This window comes from Halyomorpha halys, unplaced genomic scaffold (genome assembly GCF_000696795.3).
Source record: "Halyomorpha halys isolate HHAL.00 unplaced genomic scaffold, Hhal_1.1 Scaffold24.1, whole genome shotgun sequence".
Lineage (NCBI taxonomy): Eukaryota > Metazoa > Arthropoda > Insecta > Hemiptera > Pentatomidae > Halyomorpha > Halyomorpha halys.
Genome location: NW_027107648.1, coordinates 908,415 through 931,342, shown reverse-complemented (window position 1 = coordinate 931,342; position 22,928 = coordinate 908,415). Strand labels below are relative to the sequence as shown.

Genomic DNA, 22,928 nt, shown 5'->3' with positions numbered 1-22,928 from the left:
TTTTTATTTATTGTAAAAAAAAACAATACAGGATGATGACTACAGCCATGCTAATACCGAGGGCATTTAGATGCTCGCTGAGTTAAAATCAACTTTTAAAAATAACTTTATTAGGTATTTTAGTTATAACTACTCACTACTTTTTAAGTATGCTGTTTAAATTTGTTTTATTAAAAATATCAACATATAATTAATATAATATCAACTGTTCCATTATGAACAAAAATCTGTTCTGATGTTATGCAACTCTTACATTTGAGTCCCTAATTTTTTTTGTTTTAATTGTAATTATCATGTTCAAACTTTTTCTAATGAGCCCATTTTGATTTAATTTTTTTAAAATTATTTTTTAACAATTAGCTTAATCAAAATAAAGGATTACACTACTGTTTTGTCTGCTAAATCGGTAATTTTTTCTAGAATCTACATCACAATGCTTCATTGTCTTTTTATATTATTTGATTTTTAGCTTTCTTAATAATTAATGATTCAATTTTTAATAATAAAAACTACAACAAAATTAATTTTTCTTGTTTGAGACTATCTGACTGTTCTGTTTTATTGTCTTCTGGAAATAATTTTAAAATGTAAATTATTTGATAGAAAACGAGCTTGATGACTGTTAGGCATTTATATCAATATCATACAGTTTGAAAATTATGTTAAGAAAGGAAGATCACTTGTAAAAAACAAATGAAGGACATTTCTGTTGTCAAATACTGATTAAACGAATAGATAGTAAAGCATCATTTACTGTAGTCTTAAAACAATTAAGTTTATTGAGCCATAATTAAATACCTGTTATGGATGTGAAAACTAGGTTACCCAAGTTGTGGGAAATCGATTTATAATTAACTGTATTAGACAAATCAAATTCTTCAGAAATTCAATATTTTAGGTTTTAAAAAATAAAATCTTTGGTTTTCATTGAAATGTCATAGACAATGTTCCGATATACTGTATATTTCAAAGTTATTTTCCAAATTTTTAATAATTATTTAAATTCAATCATTAATTAAACATTAACACATTTTGGTTGTTATTGTTAAGTAAATAATATATTAAGAATATTCAGATATAGTCATCTCATCATTTCTTTGTTCATCTTAAGTTAGTTATGTATTGAATTTTAATTTTTGATTGATCATAAAAGAATATGTTAGGATCTTATCATTGGATATATGGGCAGTTCTTCAGGATGCTTAGGTGCCTTTAAATTTATGTTGTTCATAAAATATCCATAAAATCTTTTCATACTTTTACAGACTTAATCTAAAGACTTGTTTGTATTTACGTAATATGTTAAACAGAAGAAAACTTTTGTCATTCCAAAAGCTAAGTATGTTTTTATTTTATGTATATATTTTAAATACTTTTTTTCTCTTATGCATATAGGATGCACCTCCTTTTATTCTCCTACTGTTACTTTGTTTAAACTATCTTTAAACAAAATGTTTACTTTTTGTTATTAAATAATCATTTACTTATTGGATCATTGTGTTTCACTGAAACTATCAATTCTTATAAAACTAATCCTAATAAATAAGTATTTTGTTTTGGAATTTAAAATTGATATATTTGATGATTAAAGAAATTTAAATCTTGTTTACCAATGTTTTACTATCTATTCGTTTAATCAGTATTTGATGACAAAATTGACCTTCATTTGTCTTTTAATACCTATTTTCCTTTCTTTATATAACTTTACTATCTAATAGCTGTATAATCTATTATTCAAGTATATAGTAAGTAATTAAATAATATATTTATAAAGTTGGATGTTCAAGACTCATTGGAGACTGACTATATGGTAGGGGGTAGCTTACCATAAGTAACCTTACCCTCCCTTTAAGAAAAAATGATGCTAAGAGGTGGGGATAATGCTACGCCTCTAAAAGGCAACTTTATGTTGTAGTTAATTGGGATTTCGCTCATTAATGTAATTATATGTAAAACTGTCCATTTAATTGCAAATATGAAGAGACTTGAAGTTGTAATAAATGTTATTTCCAATAATCATGATAGCTGACTGTGGATGACTTAAACGAGCAGAAGATGGTTAGGGAGTCCGGTCAAAATATAACAAAAATAAGTTGAAATAAGTTTGTGTTATATTTTGACCACACCCCCCAACCATCTTCTCCTCATTATTTCCAATAATTTGGTGTATCTATAATGAAAATCTTTGCAGCCATTCTTGAGAAATTCTTTCTATTTTCTGTTCAGATACATTTCAATTTGAATATTACGATCCCAAAATTTATTTAGTGTTCTAAAAAATAAGGAGTGATTATAAAATTGAATTAACTTGGTCAATTTTTTGATTAATATTTTCAAGGAACAGTTAATGAATAATTAATTTCTTTGAAGGAAAACATTAAAATATAAAGTTTGATACAAATAAATAATTATTTCTCGTATGATGGAGAAAGTTGTTGGAAAATAATTTATTATTGAACTCCTAAAAATTCTACATATATTTAATTATTTACTGTGTACTTGAATTTAATTACTTACTATGTATAATATTTTATTCAATTATATAGTTAGTAATTAAAACTTTAATGGGTGGTGACAACAACGTCTTGTCTTGTGTAAAGCAAGCATTAGTTGCCAGTGAGAACACTTTGCCATGCTCAAGACATACCCAACAGCCAGAGACAAGACAGTGTTATGTGTCGTAACTTTATTTTTTGATATCTTATGAACAGAGGAGCTATGTTAAAGTGTTTTGAATTCAGATATTTGCCAGCTATGAATGTAGTTTTTATCAAAAAAAGACCAATTACATAGTAAAGTTAGAACTAAATATTTACAAACTGTACAGTGTTAAATAATGTATGTGTAATTGTTTGGAGTTCAATTATAGTTTATTTTCATGCACATCTCACAATCATTGTTTAATGTGTAGTTAATAGAAATTTGAAGAATATTGGGAAGTTTAAGCTATCATCTACTAAGATTTTAGTTTTTTCATTTAGGAACATTTTGATTCATGGAATAAATGAAAAGCGACTTAGACCACTTTCATTGTTCACTGGCTCAATTAGTGATGTAGGAATTTAAACTGATCAATATCTGTTCAACAGCCTTAGAATTGGAGAGTAAATGGCATAAACTACTTTTCAGACCAGCCATTTCTGAAAAAAAGATCTTCAAAAGGGAAGGGGCATGACTTGCTACCAACTGCTGGCCCACAGTCTTTTTTTTTTTTCTTTTTCGGTCAAGACTCCCATTGGAGTCCTATACTGCCTAAACATGGTTGGGGGTCAAAGTTCTTCATTTTGTGGGACCGCCACTCAATGAAAAAAGTCGACGTCCCAGGCCGGATTCGAACCGGCACCGCCAATAGACATCAAATTGGTAAGACTATGTTTTAACCACTGAGCTATGGGCGGCCCAGAGCCCACAGTCTTATTCTAGAGAGTAACATGTATCACTAAGGAGTGATAAAACAAAATAGAGAGGGAAATAACACTTCTTTTATTACATATTTTAAATAATTCGTTTTGTACATATATTTACCAACTATATTACTCTTCTCGTACAGCCTTTATCTTCTTATAATATTTAAACTATTCATGTCTTTCAACATTATTTATGTATCCATAATATTAATTATTTTATAATCATTCCGTACATCCTTTTATTCATTGATTGTTATCTTGTTTTTCATTCATAACGCTGATGATTGAAATTCTGGCCGAAACGTTGGCACTAATAAATACGTTTTTTACTTATTTGTGGTATTAATAAGTCCACACCCTCAACCATCTTATCCTCATTATTATTCTGATTTTATGTAAAAGAGAATGGTATTTTCACCTCCTACACAAAATGAAGTGAAGTAAGTCATGGGAGTGTTTTTCCCGATTAAATCAGTACACTCATGTACAAAAATAGTACCAATGTTAGTTATTTTACAATCACTCTATATCCTTTTATTGAGTCCGTATTCCCAAACATATCAGGATATGGACTCAATATTTTAGACAATTTAAAAAAAAAAAAAAATAGAACAAGTTCAAAAATTGATATCATCTAGACGGTAAAGGATGCAGGTCCTTTTTGATGGAGCTTGTACACTGAACAAAATTATGCTATAGTTAGCACCCTATTTTAACCGGAGTGGTCAACTTGAATCAGCATACCTGCATTTTTGAGGTTGTTTATATGATGTTTTAACTCTCTAGAACTAGAAGTTCAAGTCATTGCCCAAACTCATAAGCTCTTGGTACTATTTTTGTACATGAGTGTACTGACTTAATCGGGAAAAACACTCCCATGACCAAGAAAAAAAAAACTAGCAAGGACAGATATCAAATTGGCAAGTAGATACTTGTTACATTAACTGTTATTTTACTTAATTTTGTGTAGGAGGTGAAAATGCCATTCTCTTTTTCTATAAAATCAGACCATAAAAAAAGAACAATAATGAGAAGATGGTTGAGGGTGCGGTCAGTGAAGACCACAAATAAGTAAAAAATGTATTTATTAATGCCAGAATTTCAAGCCTTCATCAGGGCTAAGAACAAAAAAAAAGATAACAACCAATGAATAAAAGGATATACAGAATGATTATAAAATAATTAACATTATGGATACATAAATAATGTTGAAAGAAATGAATAGTTTGAATATTATAAGAAGATAAAGGCTGTACAAGAAGAGTAATATTAAAATAATTAAGAGAGAACAAATAATAAAATACACATGATAATATAGTTAGTAAATATATTTACAAAATGAATTATTTAAAATATGTAAATAAAAGAAGTTTGATTTCCCACTCTGTTTCATTTTATCACTCCTTAGTCATATATGTTACTTCCTAGAATAAGACTTTTTTAAAAAAAATTGTTATCATGACAACATTAAGAGTACCTGCTTCAGAATTATCAAAGAGCATTCCCTGAAGGCAATCCAAATAAAAAAAAAATCACTTTATTTTCTAAAATATATTAATAGCTAAATAGCACAAAATTTATATGATATCTGTCTCAGGAATCATTAAACATAAATAACTCTAATTGAAGTTAGCTAAATGCACTATAAAGTGTTTCAGCTACCAGTTATACTTTAGAAATTGGAGGTGATAAACCTATAAATATATAGTGGCCATTTTGAAAAATAGGCTTTATTAGGCCAATTGGGCCTGAGGAAGCAGGATCTTTTTAACGACTATATTTTCAACTATTTTTACATAAGAATCCACCAACAGAAATTAATTTACACTTATTTCTAGATACAGTTAAACTTCAAGATATTTTTACTAGACTACAACCTAAATGTTCTAGAGAGGGATAGGCCATCCTTCCCAGAGATATCAATCAACATATTAAAAACCTCATTACATCTTAATCAAAGTTTAATATTAATTTAACGCATTACTAATATATCTGGCTAATAATTATTTATTTTCCAAAATGCTCCTGAGGGTCAGGGGTTGGTAGGAAATCATGCCTCTTCCTTTTTGAAGATTGATGATTGACCGAGTGAAATTAATAAAGGAAGATGGTCCATGGTTTTATTCATTGGTTGTTATCTTGTGTTTTGTTCTTAGCCCTGATGAATGTAACATTATTACTTTATTTTGATCTTCATTTAATTATGTTGATATTCAACAAGAATATGATTCAAAACATTTTTTATTTATCAGAGATACTGCATAAGAGATAGTTCTCATTTGTCCTTAATGCTTATTCTAAAATATATTCTGTGTATATGAATCTATTAAAATATTAAATATAACCAAATGTAACATTATTTGAAACTGATAAAGAAAATAAAAAGAGCAATTGTAAACAATGTGAAGATAGGTTTTAAATAGTTGAGACCACAAAAAATTGGGTTAGCGAACAAAAAAAAAAACTTTTAATACCACAACATAGCATAATTGAAGTTAAAAAAGCAAAAGTAGTGTAACTTGCAGTACAATTTAGACCACCATTGCATTTCAAGATTAATTTTTAAATTTTTATTTTAATATTACAAAAAAATTTAAAATGGACATTAAGAGTATAGGACAGCATCATGGAGATATTCTTAATATGACAAATTTAAAGTGTAAAGGGAAATAAGTTAATTTAAATAGAAGATTTAAAATTTTTATTAGATTGGATTTGTGAGAGACCGTAGCTGAGAGTGTTAACAGTGTCACCTAAGCAACCTCGAATCCAGCAATGGTTAGATTTCAGTGTGGGCAGGTCAACTTTTATTTTTGTGGTGGCCTCAAGGAATGAAAACTCAACCTTTCTACTGTGGTTAGAATAGGATAGCAACAGCATTGGGCACAGTGCACTTTGAGGTAGGTAATCTTAATATCTTTGAATAAAATATAATTTGGTTGGGTTTAATATTTTAATTAATAGAAAAGTATAGAATATGTTGTGACATTGCTATATGCTGGTCTATAATGTAACTACTGAAGCTGTCAAATCCATTAAGAGCTGACATGATGAACCTAGCTGCTGCAACTTGAACTACTACAGTTATCACAAAGACTGTATCAAGGCGTATTGATATATATATTGTTTTTTGTAAATAATTTAACTTGACTTGTATATAACCATTTATTATATTTCTAAGTGTAGTATTTTAATCAATAAAAATTACTATAGAATCTTCTGATTCACAAAAAGCTAACATCTTACACATTTTTGTTGGCATTTAATATCCACAGAGAGATAAATTAGCACAATTTGGTAAATTAAAGTGTGAATTTCGCCTTCAGGGGATTCTCTTCCTTTGAAGGCAATAAGTAACAATATATACAGTGAATTCTAGTGCAATTTTTAGATATGTATATTGGACTTTCACTATGCCTTCTCTAGATCTCTCCTCCTTCCTGTACTTTTTATTCCTTTTGTAAGGACCTACAGCTAGTTCTCAAAGAACTTACAATCCCCTTTGCAAATGAAAATAGTTCCCAGCAGAGTGAAGTTTCCTTCCATGAAAGGATCCACAGATTGTTCCCATAGGACTTGCCAGCTCCTTCACAACCACTTGGCTCATCTCCTACGAAGTGAAGTTTCTATCCTTCAAGATTTATGTTAAGACTCTTCTTGTCCATTCATCTCCTAACCAGCTACCTTTATTTTAAACTGTATGAACACGCTTTGTCCAGTCCTTCTGGTATAGAGTACCTAACATCTTCAATTGGAGTCGGAACCATCTAATCTAACACAACCACCTCGACCTATTGTAGAATAAATGTTGATAACAAATGAGAATTATCACTTCAAATAATTAAATCATTTATTAAATAAGATATATTTTAAATCATGGCTTGTTGAATACGGACATTACTTAATGAGCAAAAATAAGATAAACATGTTAAAATATTATGTTTTTTTATTATTTATTTAATATTATGTTCTCTTTATTTGTATTTTCTTTAATATTTCTTTTCTTATCTATCTGTTACTATTACCCTTTACATTTACTATTTACTACCTTTAATTTTTCTTATTATATCTTACTTTTTTACATTTTATACCCCTGTTATTTTACACTTGTGTTTTTGTTTTCCTTTTGTAACTATGTGTTTGTATCTTTTTTAGCCCTGACGAAGCCCTGCAACGTGGGGCGAAACGGCTCAATAAAATAGTATAATTCTACTATTTGAGTTTATTTGACCGCACCCGGACCATATTCCTTTCATTATGTTTTTTAAAATGAACATATGGCATTTTCTTAGTTAAAGTTGTTGAAGAAAAGAAGATGGCGTTGTGACCTTATATTGTACACTGTTTTTAGAGTTCTACTACTGGGTAGTTTCTCTACATCCTGTATCAAATCATTATGTCATTATGATCAAATTTACTGGTTGTATTTTTTTATACAGTTGTAAATATCAACAAATAAATAAAAAAAAAAAAAAAAGTTGAAGGAAGAATTGGTGTGCCAATTATATGTTCCTAAAGTATTTATCTGATTTTATTAAATAATAAGATATAAAGTTAAAGTTCAATCATTTTTTTGTGGTAGATAAATTGAAAATAATTTTAAAGAGGAATAATTTTAGACTTACAAATGGTGAAGGTGAATGAAATAAATGAAAAAAGTTTACGAACATTTGTACTTAAAGTAATACTAGATATATTTTATTATTTTTAACTGACAAATGGTAGGTGACTTTAACAAATAATAATATATTATTAATTTTAATTATAATAATAATTAAATTCAAAGAAAATAATAGAATAACTTTGTAAAGAAATTTTGAATTGGATTGATATTATAGGAAGTAATAGCAGATCCAAGGTTGCCCTGTTAGATTTCAAAACATACTATTTCTATTTATAAAACCTGCTTCAATCCCCAAGGGCACTAACTAACAATATATGCATTAACTCTCTTCTAATAATATTATGATAAATAAAGCACAATTAAAAATCAATATTTTTTCTGAATTTTATTTTTAATTACATATATTTCTAAATTTATGATTGCATTTATTATTAGATGATATTACATTACTTTTCTAATTAGTTGAAAAATTATAGATTTCTAATAAAACAGTGATCATTTATTCCCTACCATCCTTAAGGCCTTAATTAATTTTCATTAATATATCTAATAATCGAAATTGATATATTACAGAGATATACAGTTAAACTAATAAGTGAAAAAATACCTATACTTATAAAGAATTCCTTGTAGATGAGTTTAATTATTGAGATATATAAATAATAAGAGATAAATTAGGAGTGGTATATCAAAATTCAATGAATCCTCTTTTAGAAAAATACAATTGAAATATCTAAAATAGATAAGCTAACTTTTTATTGAAAATGTTGATTTGAACACTTCTTTGATAAGAGAAAATTTTAATTTTACAATAAATTAAAAAAATTTTAATGTGGAATTTTATTTAGTCAAAAACCCCTTACATTTGAAAGAATAATCCTTAAATGTAATATTAATTTCTATATAACCTTTACACTTTATTGATACTGGTGATTATTGTTTAAATAAATAAATTGTATCACAACAATCCAAAATTTTTGTGATCACACAAATGTGATAAAAAGGTTTAATTTTTAATTTAATGCAAAGAATTAACAAAATACGGTAATTGTGGACTGAAATTAATGACCTAGGCAGAATAGCCTGCATGAAGTCGTTTTTTTTTTTAAATGATATAGTTCTAAATTGTATTGATTGTCCTTAAGTATGGCCAAAACGTCGGACTCATAAAGAAATAAAAATAGTTTTGAGGCTAAAATTGGATAAAACTTATTTATTTAAACTGTAATATTAATAATCAATAATAGAAATGGTAATATGGCTTTTAAATTACTCCTATTTTCAATTTTATTGTTAATATAAAAAATTATATAAATAACTTAATAATCCATAATGTCAAGATTCATTTCATGATGCTGCCACAAAATAAACCAGTTCATGTTTGTTCTATTTTATATTTAATTTAAATTGAAGATTTAAAATTTTCATTAGATAGGATTTCTGAGAGTGTTAGTATCACCTAAGCAACCTCAAATCCAGCAATGGTTTAGATTATGGCCTGAGGTGGAGGGGGTTTGACTTTTTTGTCGGGGCCATAAAGGAATGAAAACTCGACCTTCCCACTGTGGATAAATTAGGACAGTAACAGCATTGGGCACAGTACACTTTGATTGAGATAGGTAATCTTAATATCTTTAAATAAAATATAATTTGTTAAATTTGGTTGGGTTTAATACTTTAATTATCAGAAAAGTATAGAATATGTTGTGACACTGCTATCTGCTGGTCTATAATGTAATTACTAAAGCTGCCAAAACCATTAAGAGCTGACATGACGAACCTAGCTCTTACTGAACTACTACTGTTATCACACCATCGCCTATTGATATACATATTGTTTTTTAAATAATTTAACAAAATAAACATTGACTGACCCAGGGAGGAATCAAACCAATAACCTTATGAACCGAGCACTCGGGGACCATCACCTCAACAAACTCAGCGATCATGTCATCTACACTTCATACTATTTATGAACTTTGGTTTGTTTAAGAGAGAAATTGAAATTATGGTACTTCCCTTGCTCTGGGCCTATCTTTCAAGAGAGGCTAAATGTTTTCACAAATTGAAACATATATCGTCATAATAAATTGATATACTTAATTCAACTACATTATTTATTAATATACATATCACCTATATATTAAGTTTCATATTGTATTTTAATTTTTATCTAATATACAGTTTAAATTAATATTGGTGTGTTTTGTTATACACCTTCCAGATCCAAGGACTATTCCGGGTAATTTCTCAATCCTGACAGGAAGGATAAGCAGGATTTGGCCATACACACTCAGCAGCAAAAAACGAATAAATATTTAAACTTTTAAATTCCGAATTTTCGATAATAAACAGATCTTTTTTATTTTTAGAAATGTATTTACCATTAATTCTAATACTTTTTGAACATATTTAAACTTAATTAGAAAAAAATACATAACAATATTCCAGAATATTTTTTTTTAATATAGCAAAAGAATTAAAATGAGTTAATAATAAAAAAATTTAATGTAGAAACGTATTGTATGTACCTATAAACGGTTAAGAGCTTTGATTTTAAGGATTAATAAATTTTTTTGTCCCTCTATCGCAAATGAAACAGAGAGACTGAAACACTAGACACATGTGTTGGGAAAATGGCCCAACAACTCCCTTCTCATAATACGCCGACATCATAGAGTGAAGTACAAGTTGACATAACATCTTTCTTTCTTCTAAAAGAAAGAGATTTTGTATTGGAAAAGGAGAAAGGATCAAATAAAAAATCTTTGTCTGTTACTAACAATCGAAACGTTTATTTCAAATAAAAGTTACAAAATAAAATGGATGATTATAACATAACATATTTATTAAAAATAGCATATGAAATAGATTCGAGTAATATAAGCGTCAAATCATAAAACTATGACACAAATATATTGTGATATTAAGTAGAAGTACAATTTTCAATTACGCACTGTCTTAACAACGGAAATCATATACCACCAATCATACCCACATAAACTAAATAATAGAATGCCTAACTATATACAATTGCTAAGTAAAATAATATAAGGTTTTAAATATTATACTTACTTAAAATTCTACTAAATATTTGACTCAAGTAAAAGCTGTTGGAAAAAGAAAACAAAAAAAAAAAAAAATACGGCTGTCTAAACGATCTAGGTGCAGGCAAAAGATGCTATGGAGGTGCCAAAAATATGAAATATTTTTAATTTAAAATAAAAAAATGATTTTGATTATAACCTAATAAGACTTCTATCTGAATACAGTTGACAAGCTAAATGTTAGTAACATGGGATGCTTGCGCTAAGGATTAACAATTTTAAAATAAAATACAAAACAAAACAGCCTCCTCCCCAAATCAGTCCTTACTACATCTAAAGTTTTCTCTCCTTTAGATCTCGTTTTTATCACAGATACCTTATCGCGATAACAGGCACCTCTTTTTAATATACTATTATATTAATATACAGTTACAAAAATGTTATGGACGAGTGCGATAAATCAACTCTTTAGATACATAATCATAGCAGATTAAAAAAAAATAAAAAGAAAAAAATTTGCAAACAAGTAAATGTTTTCAAGAAATTTGAACATTTAAAGGGCTCAAAAGAAAGAAGTTGTTCGATGAAACAATTTCTTATTTGACATGCCATATTCGCATTAACTAAATTTCATTTAAATAAATCACAATATGAGAAAATTACAAAAAAAATTTTGACACAAAGTCCTCATCTTAAAATTCATAAAATAATGGCATGGCAACGGTGACTCAATTGATGACAACTTGTCAATCTTTACAAGGTGTGATAGTAGTTTTCCTGCCTAGAAAGATAGAACTTCCAGGACAGGAAACCGATAGCTACCAGACCAAGACCCAAAGCGAATCCACCTAAAACAAAAGATAACATTCAAATAATAGATAATAAATCAATATACATAAATTATTAATAACATAATATATTAAGCCAATTTGTAATGTGAAGCAAAATAAATATGCTCTGCCCATTGCTTGATGTAAAAATACAAAACTTAAACAAAAAAAAATCTTAAATAATTATTAGCTTAAAACTTTATTACATTTATTTTCAGGAATTTGTTTATACACTTTACCCTTTATTTGGTACTAATAACATAACACTTTAAGCCAATTTATAATGTGATAAAACGTAAATGTGCTCTGCCCATTGCTTGATGTAAAAATATAAAACTTCATTATATTTTTTTTGAAAATAATTATTAGCTTAAAACTTCATTATATTTATTTATACACTTTATCCTTTATTTATTATTAATAACATAACATTTTAAGCCAATTTATAATGTTACAAAAAGTAAATACACTCTGCCCATTGTTTGATGTAAATATAGGAAACATAAAAAACAAAATCTTAAAACTTCATTATATTTATTTTCAGAAATTTATTTATACACTTTGTCCACTTCTTTATTCTCTACATTTTAATAATGTTTCGGGCTCCTCAACCCATTATCAAGTTCTTATTCTTAATTTGTGGACATCGTCACTTTTTTTTAAAAATCATTTTTATATATTCCAAAATGAATATAAGTCCTAATTTTTTTTAAAATTAAAAAGCTTATTTTTCATTTGCTGTTTTCAAACAATGATTTGCCATTTAAATTGCAGATTTTTTTTTTTCTGTCTATTTTTATCTAGATTTCAGTGCACTGAGCCCTGCATTGTTGCCAAAGTAAGACTTTGAAGCATTATTCAGATGTTATGAAGAATAAAGAAGTGGATAAAGGTTATAAATAAATTCCTGAAAAGAAATATAATTATGTTTTAACAAACAAAACCCTTTAAAACTTTAGTTGTAGGATTAAAATGAATTATTTAATTTAAAACTGTTAACTTAATTTAAAGTAATTTTTTTTTCCATCCAGAACTCTCTAGAAAATGAGAGCTATATATCTTCTCTCTCTATCTATATTCAGCTGAATTACGACATAAAAGGAGAGATTGTGACAAAAGTATTTCATTTATTCAAGTTTTTATAAATAAATAAATATATATAAACTCACAGAGAAAGCTATTTATAAAAACATGATCAAGTAAGCCAAAGGGAAAATGTATTAAGGAAATTTAATATACTAAAAAATTAGTATTATAATAAACTTTTTTTATTCATAATGTTTTTCATGGAACGGCCTTAAAGACCACGAGAAATATCATTATTTTCACTTCCTTTCATTCCTCATCTCTCCTTTCTTTTTTCCCACCTCAACCTCATTCTTTCTTGCACCTCTCTCCCCCACAAGGACCTTAATTTCTTTTAGTCTTCTCTTATAGTTATCTCTATCGAAACAGTCTTTGTCTGTTATTTTCAGTCTCTCAGTTTCTTCCCTCATCTGTTTGATGTACCCTCCAGCACTCTTGTATCCTCTTATTATATAGAATAGGGTATTAGAGCAGAGGAATTTGACAATTGATAAATGATGATACATTTGAAAGCAAAAAGATATAAAATAAAATTAAAGGATTATATTTTTTATATATTATATATTAGGAACTATCTATAGGAATTATTTTACTTTAATATTATTTTATATCTTGAACAATAAATCAAATAGATTGAATCTTTCTGTTACATATGAGATTTAAAGTTTTCTATTTTAAACTGTTACTCAGATAATTCTCAATATTATTTAACTTATCATAATTATCAGATTTAACTAACAGAAAAATCTAATAGTCTAAACATTCAGATATTTTAATCAGAAAAAGTTTTTGTTATAGAGGAGTTCTGTTATTTTGAAATTCCAAGTTTTTGAGGGCGCATATTGAGATTTACTAATCTTTCACCTTGAATATTTTCCAGAAAAAAAAAAAAAAAATTGAGGTGGCAACCGCCAAATTTTAGTTTCAGCACCATCAAATAAATGAAAGTGTAAAACAGCACAATTCTCAAAAACTTTTCAGGTAAAAACAGGTTATGGCTAACCTTTTTGATTTTCATAGTATTTTGTTAAATTTCACAATTATTGGGTAATCAGAAGAACCTGACTGATATAAATCATTTATTTGCTAATTTTTAATTGGTTCAAATAATAATTAATTAGTGGTGTAACATTTAAATTTAGCTGAATTAAAAAATTTAATACTCGTTCTGGACAGCTCAGGTCCTAAAGTGACAAATGCCTTCCTGTGGTACGCAGCTCTAGTAAAACTGGACTGAAGTGCTTTGCCAGTTGACGTAATGTGAGAATGTAAGAAAATGTGACTATACTCAAATTTTACACTGGTCAATCCAAAAATAACTGAAAGTGAAACTTTTCCTCAATCAGGGCAAAAACAATGATTTTATAAGAGTAACTATTCCATAGACTTCTGCACATCTCTTATTTATTTAATTTACATTATATTAAAATTTTATAATTACTATTTGAACAATTTATTAAGTGCTGTGTACAACTAGTACTTTGTGACCTATGCACTCAGTTTAAAAAAAAAAATTTTCTTTTAATTAGAATTAAAAAATTAGAACTGAAAGAATAATTTTTTTTTTTTTTAATTGTTTGTATTTCTTTCAAAATCCACTTTACAATGTTTTTGGTTATGTACCATTTATAAGAGAACCAATGAGCATAAGCATTCTCTTTAGGGGTGAAATAAAAGCTAATTAAATTTACTTCTAAGTCTTTATAGGACTGTTCTCACAGAACGAATATTTTTGACAATATTTCACAATAATAAGACATATTTTTTTTTAAAAAGGAAATTGTCAAGTTGAGAATTACAAAGTAATCAACTTAAAATTACAATAGTAATCATTGTAAAAAAGCTCATTTCAGCTTGGAACTTCAAAAAATTGAATAACAGAGATTGTTTTTCACACAAAAAAAAAAAACAGCATTGTTATAAGATTATCCTAGTAGAAAATATGCAAGAAAAAAAATTAAAGAACAAAGATTTATAAAACTAGACTTGAGGTAACAATGAAATAAAAACATATCACTTACCGAGAAAACTGAACGCATCAAACTTCCTGTCAGATGGAGGCGGTAGCGGAGCACTTGTAGTATGAGGAGACTCAGTGGTGGTAGCATTAGTAGGTCCGGGAGAAGGCGTAGTAGGTGGGGTAGTCGGGTTGATTGTGGTAGAGGACGATGTAGTTGTGGGTGTGGTAGGTGGAGGTGTAGGAGGTTGAGAGGTGGTAGTGTTCGGTGTAGATGGTGTCGGATTGGAAGTTGTAGGGGCGGGAGTGGGTTTTGTTGGAGGAGAGGTTGTAGGTGTAGGTGTAGTAACAGGTGAAGGAGTCGTCTTTTGACCAGGTTCTGAAAAATTTAATTCAATCAATACTTTTTGTTAAAAATTGACATAAATATGCTATAAAATAGAAGCGATAAAAACAAAATATATAATTATTAATTATAATCACTGGACTTATGTTTCTTCAAAGGTACAATGGACTCTCACTGATCAAGACCATTTATAATACAGACTATCCCTTAAAAAAAAAAAAAAAAGCTTGCTTTCAAGAAAACTGTATTATCCACACCTATTTCTTAGTAATCAACATCATTATGAAGTTTTCCTCACACGGCCCAATAAATTTTAAACTTTTTTTTTTAAGTGTTAACACCCTATTTATATTTAATTTCAGTTTAAATAGTTATCTTAATTTGAAACGTGCACTTTAAAAATTTGTTGAACCATGTAACTAATCGGCAGAAGAAAATGATCTAGTGCTTAGTCAGGTGTATAAATTTGAAATGATATGTCTTTGGAAACATTAGATTAGGAAAAACATATTTAATATAGTTCTTTTTGTTCTCGTTTTAAATTTCAGATGCGGCCAGAGGCATTGAAAAAGATGTTCTCAAGTTCTAAACAACCGAAAATTTCAGATTATTTAACAAGCAAATAGTTATAAAATAGATTGCAGAACAATAATTTATTATTTTAAACACACTTTTATGTAAATAAATTTGTTATTCATGAAGTGACCTTTTTTATCCCTTTTAGTAATCTGAATTTTTCATTCCAAATCCGCTTGGTTTTAATTAGTTCGGATAAGTGAGAGTCCACTGTAATGAGGTGTTCCACCGCTCATTCATAGCAGGCGGAATGGATTAATGGTGTACAGTTAATTTCCAACAAGATACAATATTTTAGAATAATTCATCAAGATGACAGAACCTTCAACCAAAGGACACCAACTCCAGTAATAATAATAATCAAGGCAAGGTTATGATTGAACATAACCTTCAAATGTATCAATCATAAGACCTTCACTTTTCCAATGTCAGCACAATATCTCACCATCAGTAGGTTTATTTTGACAGCTTATCATTTCATTTCTTGACATATTTAAAATTTTATTTCATGAAATGAGAGATAATTAAATTAAAAAGGAACTATAATAAATTGGTTTATCATTTAAACCATTTATTTTTTATTAAGAAAAGGTCTACAACCCCAGGATAGCATGTGCACAATATTTAAATAAATAACTCTTTATATGTCTAATGCCTTGACCACTGATCCAACCCACTACTATAAGAAAACATTATCTTCTAAGTTAGGAAAATATCTATTGTAAGCATAAGTTACCACTTCTGCACTTCTGAGATAAGTTAAAAAAAAAAAAAGGATCATTACTTCTGACAATCGAACAACAGTCAACAATTTAAGAATAATGAATCTTACCTAAAACTAATGTTTACAATGGTCAATGACAAAGTAGACAATATTGTTAAAAGAATAATAATCGGGATCTGAATTCAGTACAAAAAAATCTTTAAAATATATTAAAAAACTTACGAATGTACAGCAAATTATGATGTAATATGCAACTGATTTGGGATTAATGGTAAGAGACAAAAAGACCTCACAAAAAATATAACAGATGAGAGATTAAACCACGAAAATACAATAGCTGAGCTTTTACTTTGCAAAAGATAAAAAAGAAAGGAGAATTTGATATACAACTTCATAAAATCTGACCAAAGAATACAATTGAACTAAATTAAACGAACATGTTGATTTTAGAATACACTAATGGCCGAATAACTAATTGATCAATAAGCAACAGAAAACTATTTACACAAGCAAACACATTGCTATTTTTCTGAAAAACAAATAACAAGGATAGAAAAATACCTTTTTTACTTTTAAATAGAAAGTGTAAAGGTATAAAAACAAAATTGTTAAATCAAAATATTATTTATGTAAATTTTGAATATTTGCAAGGCAAGACAAAAAATAAAAAGTGAATAAATAAAGGCGTGAAAAGAAAAATCTTAAGGGAAAAAATGTTTCAAGAACATCACTTAATAAAATACTGATGGTATCTCTTAGGTTGACTGAATGGAGTAAGGTTTACATTGCCAACCATGAATAAATATAGAAATACTAAAACATGATAAAAACTTTTATTGCCATCTTAAACTCATATAGAAAGATTATCAATGACTGACAGTTGAATGAGCAATCAACTAAAATTTAATTACATAGACTTAATGGACCAGTAACTGTAAAAAAAGAAAATAAATAACTTTTCTCCATCTTAAATATAAATCAAAGTTTCAAAAAAGAAGTTACACGTCAAATTTAAAATATCACTCAAATCATATAGAAAATCAATGATATAAACAATTAACAAAAAATAGCACAAGTTTAATGATATATTTCTTTAAATAGTTGTTTTCTTTCCTTAATTCTTCACAGCACCAAGAACTATGGTGGGGAAAACCCAATGGTTTCCTGGTACCAATTAAGGGTATTTAAAATACATGGATAGATGAAAGATAGAATGTTTACTATTTAAATAAAACAGGTAATTGTAATAAATTTTAATGATTCTAGACAAAATTGGACCTAACCTGAACTCATAACCAGAGCCAGTCTTTGATTGAATAATTTGCCTAGTATCAATCTAAGTATGATGAATATAACAGGACATAATTGAGTGAATAAAATATCCACTTTAAGGAACATATATCAGTTCATAAGTCAATTAAATTAATTCTTTTAAGTTTGTTCAACACAAACTGAGAAAAGTTGATGGAGAAAAACAATAATTTGAATTGAGAACCTATTAAGTTTATAATACTGCATTAGGGTTTTAGGCATTCAAATGAAAAACAATTAACTATGTTTTACCTGGAAGTATTACCGAAGAGGCTACATCTGTCTTCTGATCAACTGAAAAAAAACAGAGCTTATACTTCACTAACTAAATGGTTTTAAAAAATTCAACAGTTTTTGATAGTAAAAATTAGTATGAAGATGTAAAAGTTATCTATACAAATAACTGACATCGTTATAAGAAAAATAATTTACAGGAAAAAAACAAATCATGAACATTGAACTAACCTGTGTTTTCCAAAGAATTAGTAATTCCAACGTGAAATGTGACGAAGCACAGTAAAATACTTAATGTTATTGTTCTGTACATTATGGGAGCGAGAAATTAAACTAAAACATAAAATCCTCAAGCACTACAAGAGCAAACGTCTGTCCACGAGAAAGAACAAATTACGACACAGATATGGAGACAACTTGACGACAGCACAAGTGCTGGCAACCCCTACCATTCGAATTTTAAAAAAATAATTGAAATTAATATTTAAAATGTTTTACTATTTAAATAAGGTATTCCTTATTAAAATTATTAAAACCCATAGAATTATATTAAAAAAATATTTTTGGAATTATCTTGAACTATTGCAAATTTTACTTACGGAATGGTAACAAGATCCCACTAATCTGCCATTTGTTTACAAACTACATAGCAATGTGTTAATTTTTTTAGTTAATTTATTCTTGATTTAAGTTTTAGTCTATCCCTTTAAAATTAGATATGTTGAACATGGAAGAACATCAGAGGAACATAATGGCCAAACTTCACGCATTAAAAGAAATAAGGTTGATAGGATCTGCTCGTTTTAATAATTCATATTAGTGTATATTTTTAATATTATTATAAATTTTCTTAATATTCCCTTTTCGTTGACTGTTTCTTATTAGGGCGAAAACTATAGAACTAGAGAAACTTAAAGCTAAAATATTAGAAGAAGTTGAAGCTAAAGAAAAAGAAGAAAAATGTATTTCTGAATATAAACAAGAAATGGATCTTTTAATGCAAGAAAAAATGTCTCATGTTGAAGAGTTGAGGCAAATCCACGCTGATATTAATGCAGTAAGTTCCCTGTGTGTTGTTAAATATTTTAAAATGATTATAGGTATTATTAACATATTTTATTGTGTGAAGATGGAAAATGTAATCAAAAAAGCTGAAGACGCGAGGACTAGGTCTTTAGATCGTGCTAAGAAAATTCACGATGAGTATCGTCCCTTAAAGGATGATATTGACAGAATGAGAAGGGACTATCTCGGCTTGGAAAGATTGCCAGAGCTCCATGAACAAGAAGCTGATCTTATAACACCAGAGTAAGTTTACAAATATTAACTGAAATTATGGAATTGTAGTTTGATAAGTGGTAAATTATCTGTTCATTCATTCTCAAGTACTTGTAAAACCATAATCACATGACCTGAACATATATAAGTTTGAGGAGAAGGTGGTCAGCAAAAAATACACAAGTAAACAAATACTTATTTTTGTGCGGATGTTGTAACCAGAATTTTAGGACTGAAATACAAAAAAAGATAACCATAACTCAGAGAAACATATAAATAAAGGAAAATAATAAATAAACAAACTTAATATACATAACAATCAATTAAATATATTGATAACAATGTAAATAGACAGCAGTTGATTGATAACTATAGAAGTAGATAGTAGTTGATTGATAAGAATAGAGAATATTATAGAGATAAGAATTATAAAATATAAATGAGTGTTCAAGAAATAAACATGATGAATTGTAATAAACATCATGTTTATTTCTTGAACGTTTTCTGTTTTTTAAATTTTTTATCATTTATTTTGTATAATTCTTATCTCTATAGTAATATATTTCATCTTCTATTGTTATCAGTCAACTACTATCTACTTATATTGTTATCTATCAACTGCTGTCTATTTATATTGTTATCTATTAACTACTGTCTATTTATATTGTTATCTATTAACTACTGTCTATTTATATTGTTATCTATCAACTACTGTCTATTTATATTGTTATCGATCTACTACTATCTACCTTATTTATTGTTATGTATATTTTTAAGTTTGTTTATTATTATTTCCTTTTTATTTTTCTCTGAGATATGGTTGTTATCTCTATTTTGTTTTTTCAGGTCGAAACTTTGGCACAATTAATTAAGATTTTGTTAATTTGTTATTTTTTTGCTGATCGTTCCCCCAACCATTATCTCCTCATATTAATAGACTGTTAACTATAAATACTTCATTATAAACAAATATAACATGGATTAGATTAAATATTTTACTTCACACGTTGAGTAAATACCACATGAATGTAACCATATCAATGCTGGTGGAATGGCATAATGATTTAGTTATTTTATTTTATGTGAACCGAAATGGAACGGTTTCAAAATTTTAAATTGAAAATTTGTTATATCTATCATTTAGGTTAAATCTTTTTTTTTTTTAGGTCTATTTTTAAAAGCTAATAAATTTCTGTTTCATAATTTGTTGTTGAGAATATACTCTCATGATTATTATAGATTATATTGTGATTATTGAAGACTATTATTAAAAATAGTTAATAGACACTATTAATTATGCCGCGATCATTTTTAGTTGGTCATTTGTTGGATTTATAGTTGGAGATGATGTAATTAATTCTATTTACTTTTAGAATTTTTTTTTCAACTGTACCAATCTGATGAAATAGGTACATCATCGAATCATTATCATATATTTTCTCTTATCTTCATTCATTTATTTATAAATTAATCAGTTTTTCTCTTCTGATCAGAATCATAATTTTTCTCTATCTCATTTTGTTTACTTCTTAAGACTGTTAAATAATCTTTATACCTGATTTATCTCATATTCCAATAACAAATGCACCTCTCTATTTTGTTATCATGTTGTTCTTACTACTTTTTCATGGTTTAGATTGAACACAGTCGTTAAATGACTGTTTCCTTGTTCTAAGGCAATTCCAACTTCATATACATTAGACAATTTTCTCTTGGAATGATTATCAAAATCGTAAAGAAATGGAATAAATAGAAAATTAAGAAACATAGCCTGTGGTATCTCTTTCCTATTTCTTTATTCTCGGTAAACAAAATTGTAGGATTCATCCACATTCTTTACAAACTTCTTTTATAGATTTCATCCGTGATAATATCAGCCACTCCTATTATAAGGTGGTAAGGGTACTATGTTCATGTAATTTGTCATAAAATCAATTTAAGTGTATTAATATATATTCTGTATTGGTTAATTTGGTCAAGCTGTATTAGAAACATGATAAGGTGCTTATATAATAAGTCTAAATTTTTTTTATTAAATAATTGCTTCTGGTGAATAAACCTATACAAAGAGAACCTATTTCTAAATATATATATATGTTTTTCTCATTTTTTATTTATGTCCATATCTGTCAAATACAAAATTGGCAATCTGCTGGCCGTTACATTGATTAAATCATGTTAGCAGGTCCTTCATCGACGATCTTTTTATTTTCCTCCTTACATTCTCAAGCATGAGGTATTAGCCATTTGTCCTATAAGTATGTTTTGGTGTCCCAGTAATTTTTCATGAAAACATTTGTAGTAAGTTCGTATGTATTCAGTGACCGTTAGAATTTTTAAATCAGTATGTAAGTTATTAACATACACCAGGTTGCTTTCATGATAATTCATAATGTTTTAGATTGGAAAGATAGTAATTGTTTGATGGTAGTCTGTTTAGCTATTCCATCAATTTGTAGTGCACATGTTCAGACAGGTTTTAGTAAGTATGTGTTTATGCTTAATTTTTGTCTTGTATAAAATTATAAAATTTATCACTGAAATTATTACTCTTTTTTTTAATTTTTATGTGAAATCTAAGTCATCAAAAATAATACAATTATAAATTAATTAGAAAATTAGCAATAACAGTATAAAATGCTAAAAACATCAAAACTAGTATTAAAATCTAAATTTGTCAATGGCAATATGAGTAGTATTATTAATATTCAATTGCTAAAATTTTATTAAATTAACTAAATATAAATTTTAAGTAATTTCATAGAAAATAAATTTGTGACATTATAACATTATTAATGAAGTACCTAACCAAATCTCTATAATTTGATTCGATATAGATTTTTATGTGTTTCTTTTTTTGGAGTCCTAAAAATTTGAGAAGTTAAGACCAAATAGGTTCAAGTAAGTGTAGGTGTGTAGGTTACAATTAACTGTCTTAATATTAATTTTAATCATAAATGTACAAATTAAGCTTCTATTGGAACCCGTGCTGTATGTGCATTGTTTTAAAACCAAAGTTCTTTATTCTTTATTTATTATAAATTTTATTTTTGATGGGGTAGTCACTATCTTGTGAAAACAAAGTTAATTTTACTACGTTTTTGATAGATAGCACTTTTTATTGCAGTGATTTTAAGGTTTTATAATTTAATTTGTATTTTATATCCAGATTAATTATTATCATTCTTTTATTTATTTATATTTTTTTTTTCAGTATTTAAGATGTAACTGTGTAACAGTAAGTTTTACTAAAATAATTTTGCTTGACAGTTTATTTGCTAAGAGCTATCCTGAAAAGACTTACAAAGAAACTTGGCGCCCGGACGTTGCTACAATGAGTGGCTACTTGCACCCTTCAACGTCAGCGTTTCTTCCACCTCTGCAGCCACCTCCGATGATGGCCAGCACTAGCAAGGCACCTGATCCTTTGCCTCCCCTTCCTGGTCCTCCTCCCACTTTCAGGTGGGATTTTGTTTGTTGAGATTTTCTTTTCTAACCTTTATTATAT

General features: G+C 27.7%; 2 protein-coding genes and 1 long non-coding RNA gene across 3 annotated transcripts in view; 2 read left to right on the top strand and 1 right to left on the bottom strand.

Annotated features, from left to right (window-relative positions):
• LOC106682592 (uncharacterized) overlaps window positions 1-10,382 on the top strand; it is a 71,848-nt gene extending 61,466 nt beyond the window's left edge. Inside the window, exon 3 of the long non-coding RNA XR_001343451.2 lies at window positions 10,256-10,382. This is a non-coding gene — a long non-coding RNA (uncharacterized lncRNA). The remainder of the gene's footprint in view (window positions 1-10,255) is intronic.
• Window positions 10,383-10,798: 416 nt separating this feature from the next.
• On the bottom strand, window positions 10,799-18,561 carry LOC106682704 (salivary glue protein Sgs-3). The gene is made up of 4 exons (XM_014423716.2): window positions 18,374-18,561; window positions 18,161-18,202; window positions 15,016-15,330; window positions 10,799-11,926 (listed from the first exon to the last, which is right to left on the bottom strand). The coding sequence occupies exons 1-4, from the start codon at window positions 18,453-18,455 to the stop codon at window positions 11,832-11,834; spliced, it is 534 nt and encodes a 177-aa protein (XP_014279202.1). The 5' UTR covers window positions 18,456-18,561; the 3' UTR covers window positions 10,799-11,831.
• Window positions 18,562-18,765: 204 nt separating this feature from the next.
• Window positions 18,766-22,928, top strand: part of LOC106682758 (zinc finger C4H2 domain-containing protein) — an 8,676-nt gene continuing 4,513 nt past the window's right edge. The window contains exons 1-4 of the mRNA XM_014423797.2: window positions 18,766-18,925; window positions 19,028-19,199; window positions 19,272-19,450; window positions 22,691-22,882. Of these exons, the coding sequence (XP_014279283.1) occupies window positions 18,861-18,925; window positions 19,028-19,199; window positions 19,272-19,450; window positions 22,691-22,882 (608 nt within the window). The 5' untranslated portion in view covers window positions 18,766-18,860. The remainder of the gene's footprint in view (window positions 18,926-19,027; window positions 19,200-19,271; window positions 19,451-22,690; window positions 22,883-22,928) is intronic.

What these genes read in the sequence shown, in the direction of transcription:
- LOC106682704 (XM_014423716.2), bottom strand. Translation starts at nt 18,455, where the DNA reads ATGTACAGAACAATAACATTAAGTATTTTACTGTGCTTCGTCACATTT. An exon ending in CTCTTCGGTAATACTTCCAG is followed by an intron (nt 15,331 to 18,160) that starts GTAAAACATAGT and finishes TAAATTTTTCAG; the next exon opens with AACCTGGTCAAAAGACGACT. An exon ending in TGATGCGTTCAGTTTTCTCG is followed by an intron (nt 11,927 to 15,015) that starts GTAAGTGATATG and finishes CTTTTGTTTTAG; the next exon opens with GTGGATTCGCTTTGGGTCTT.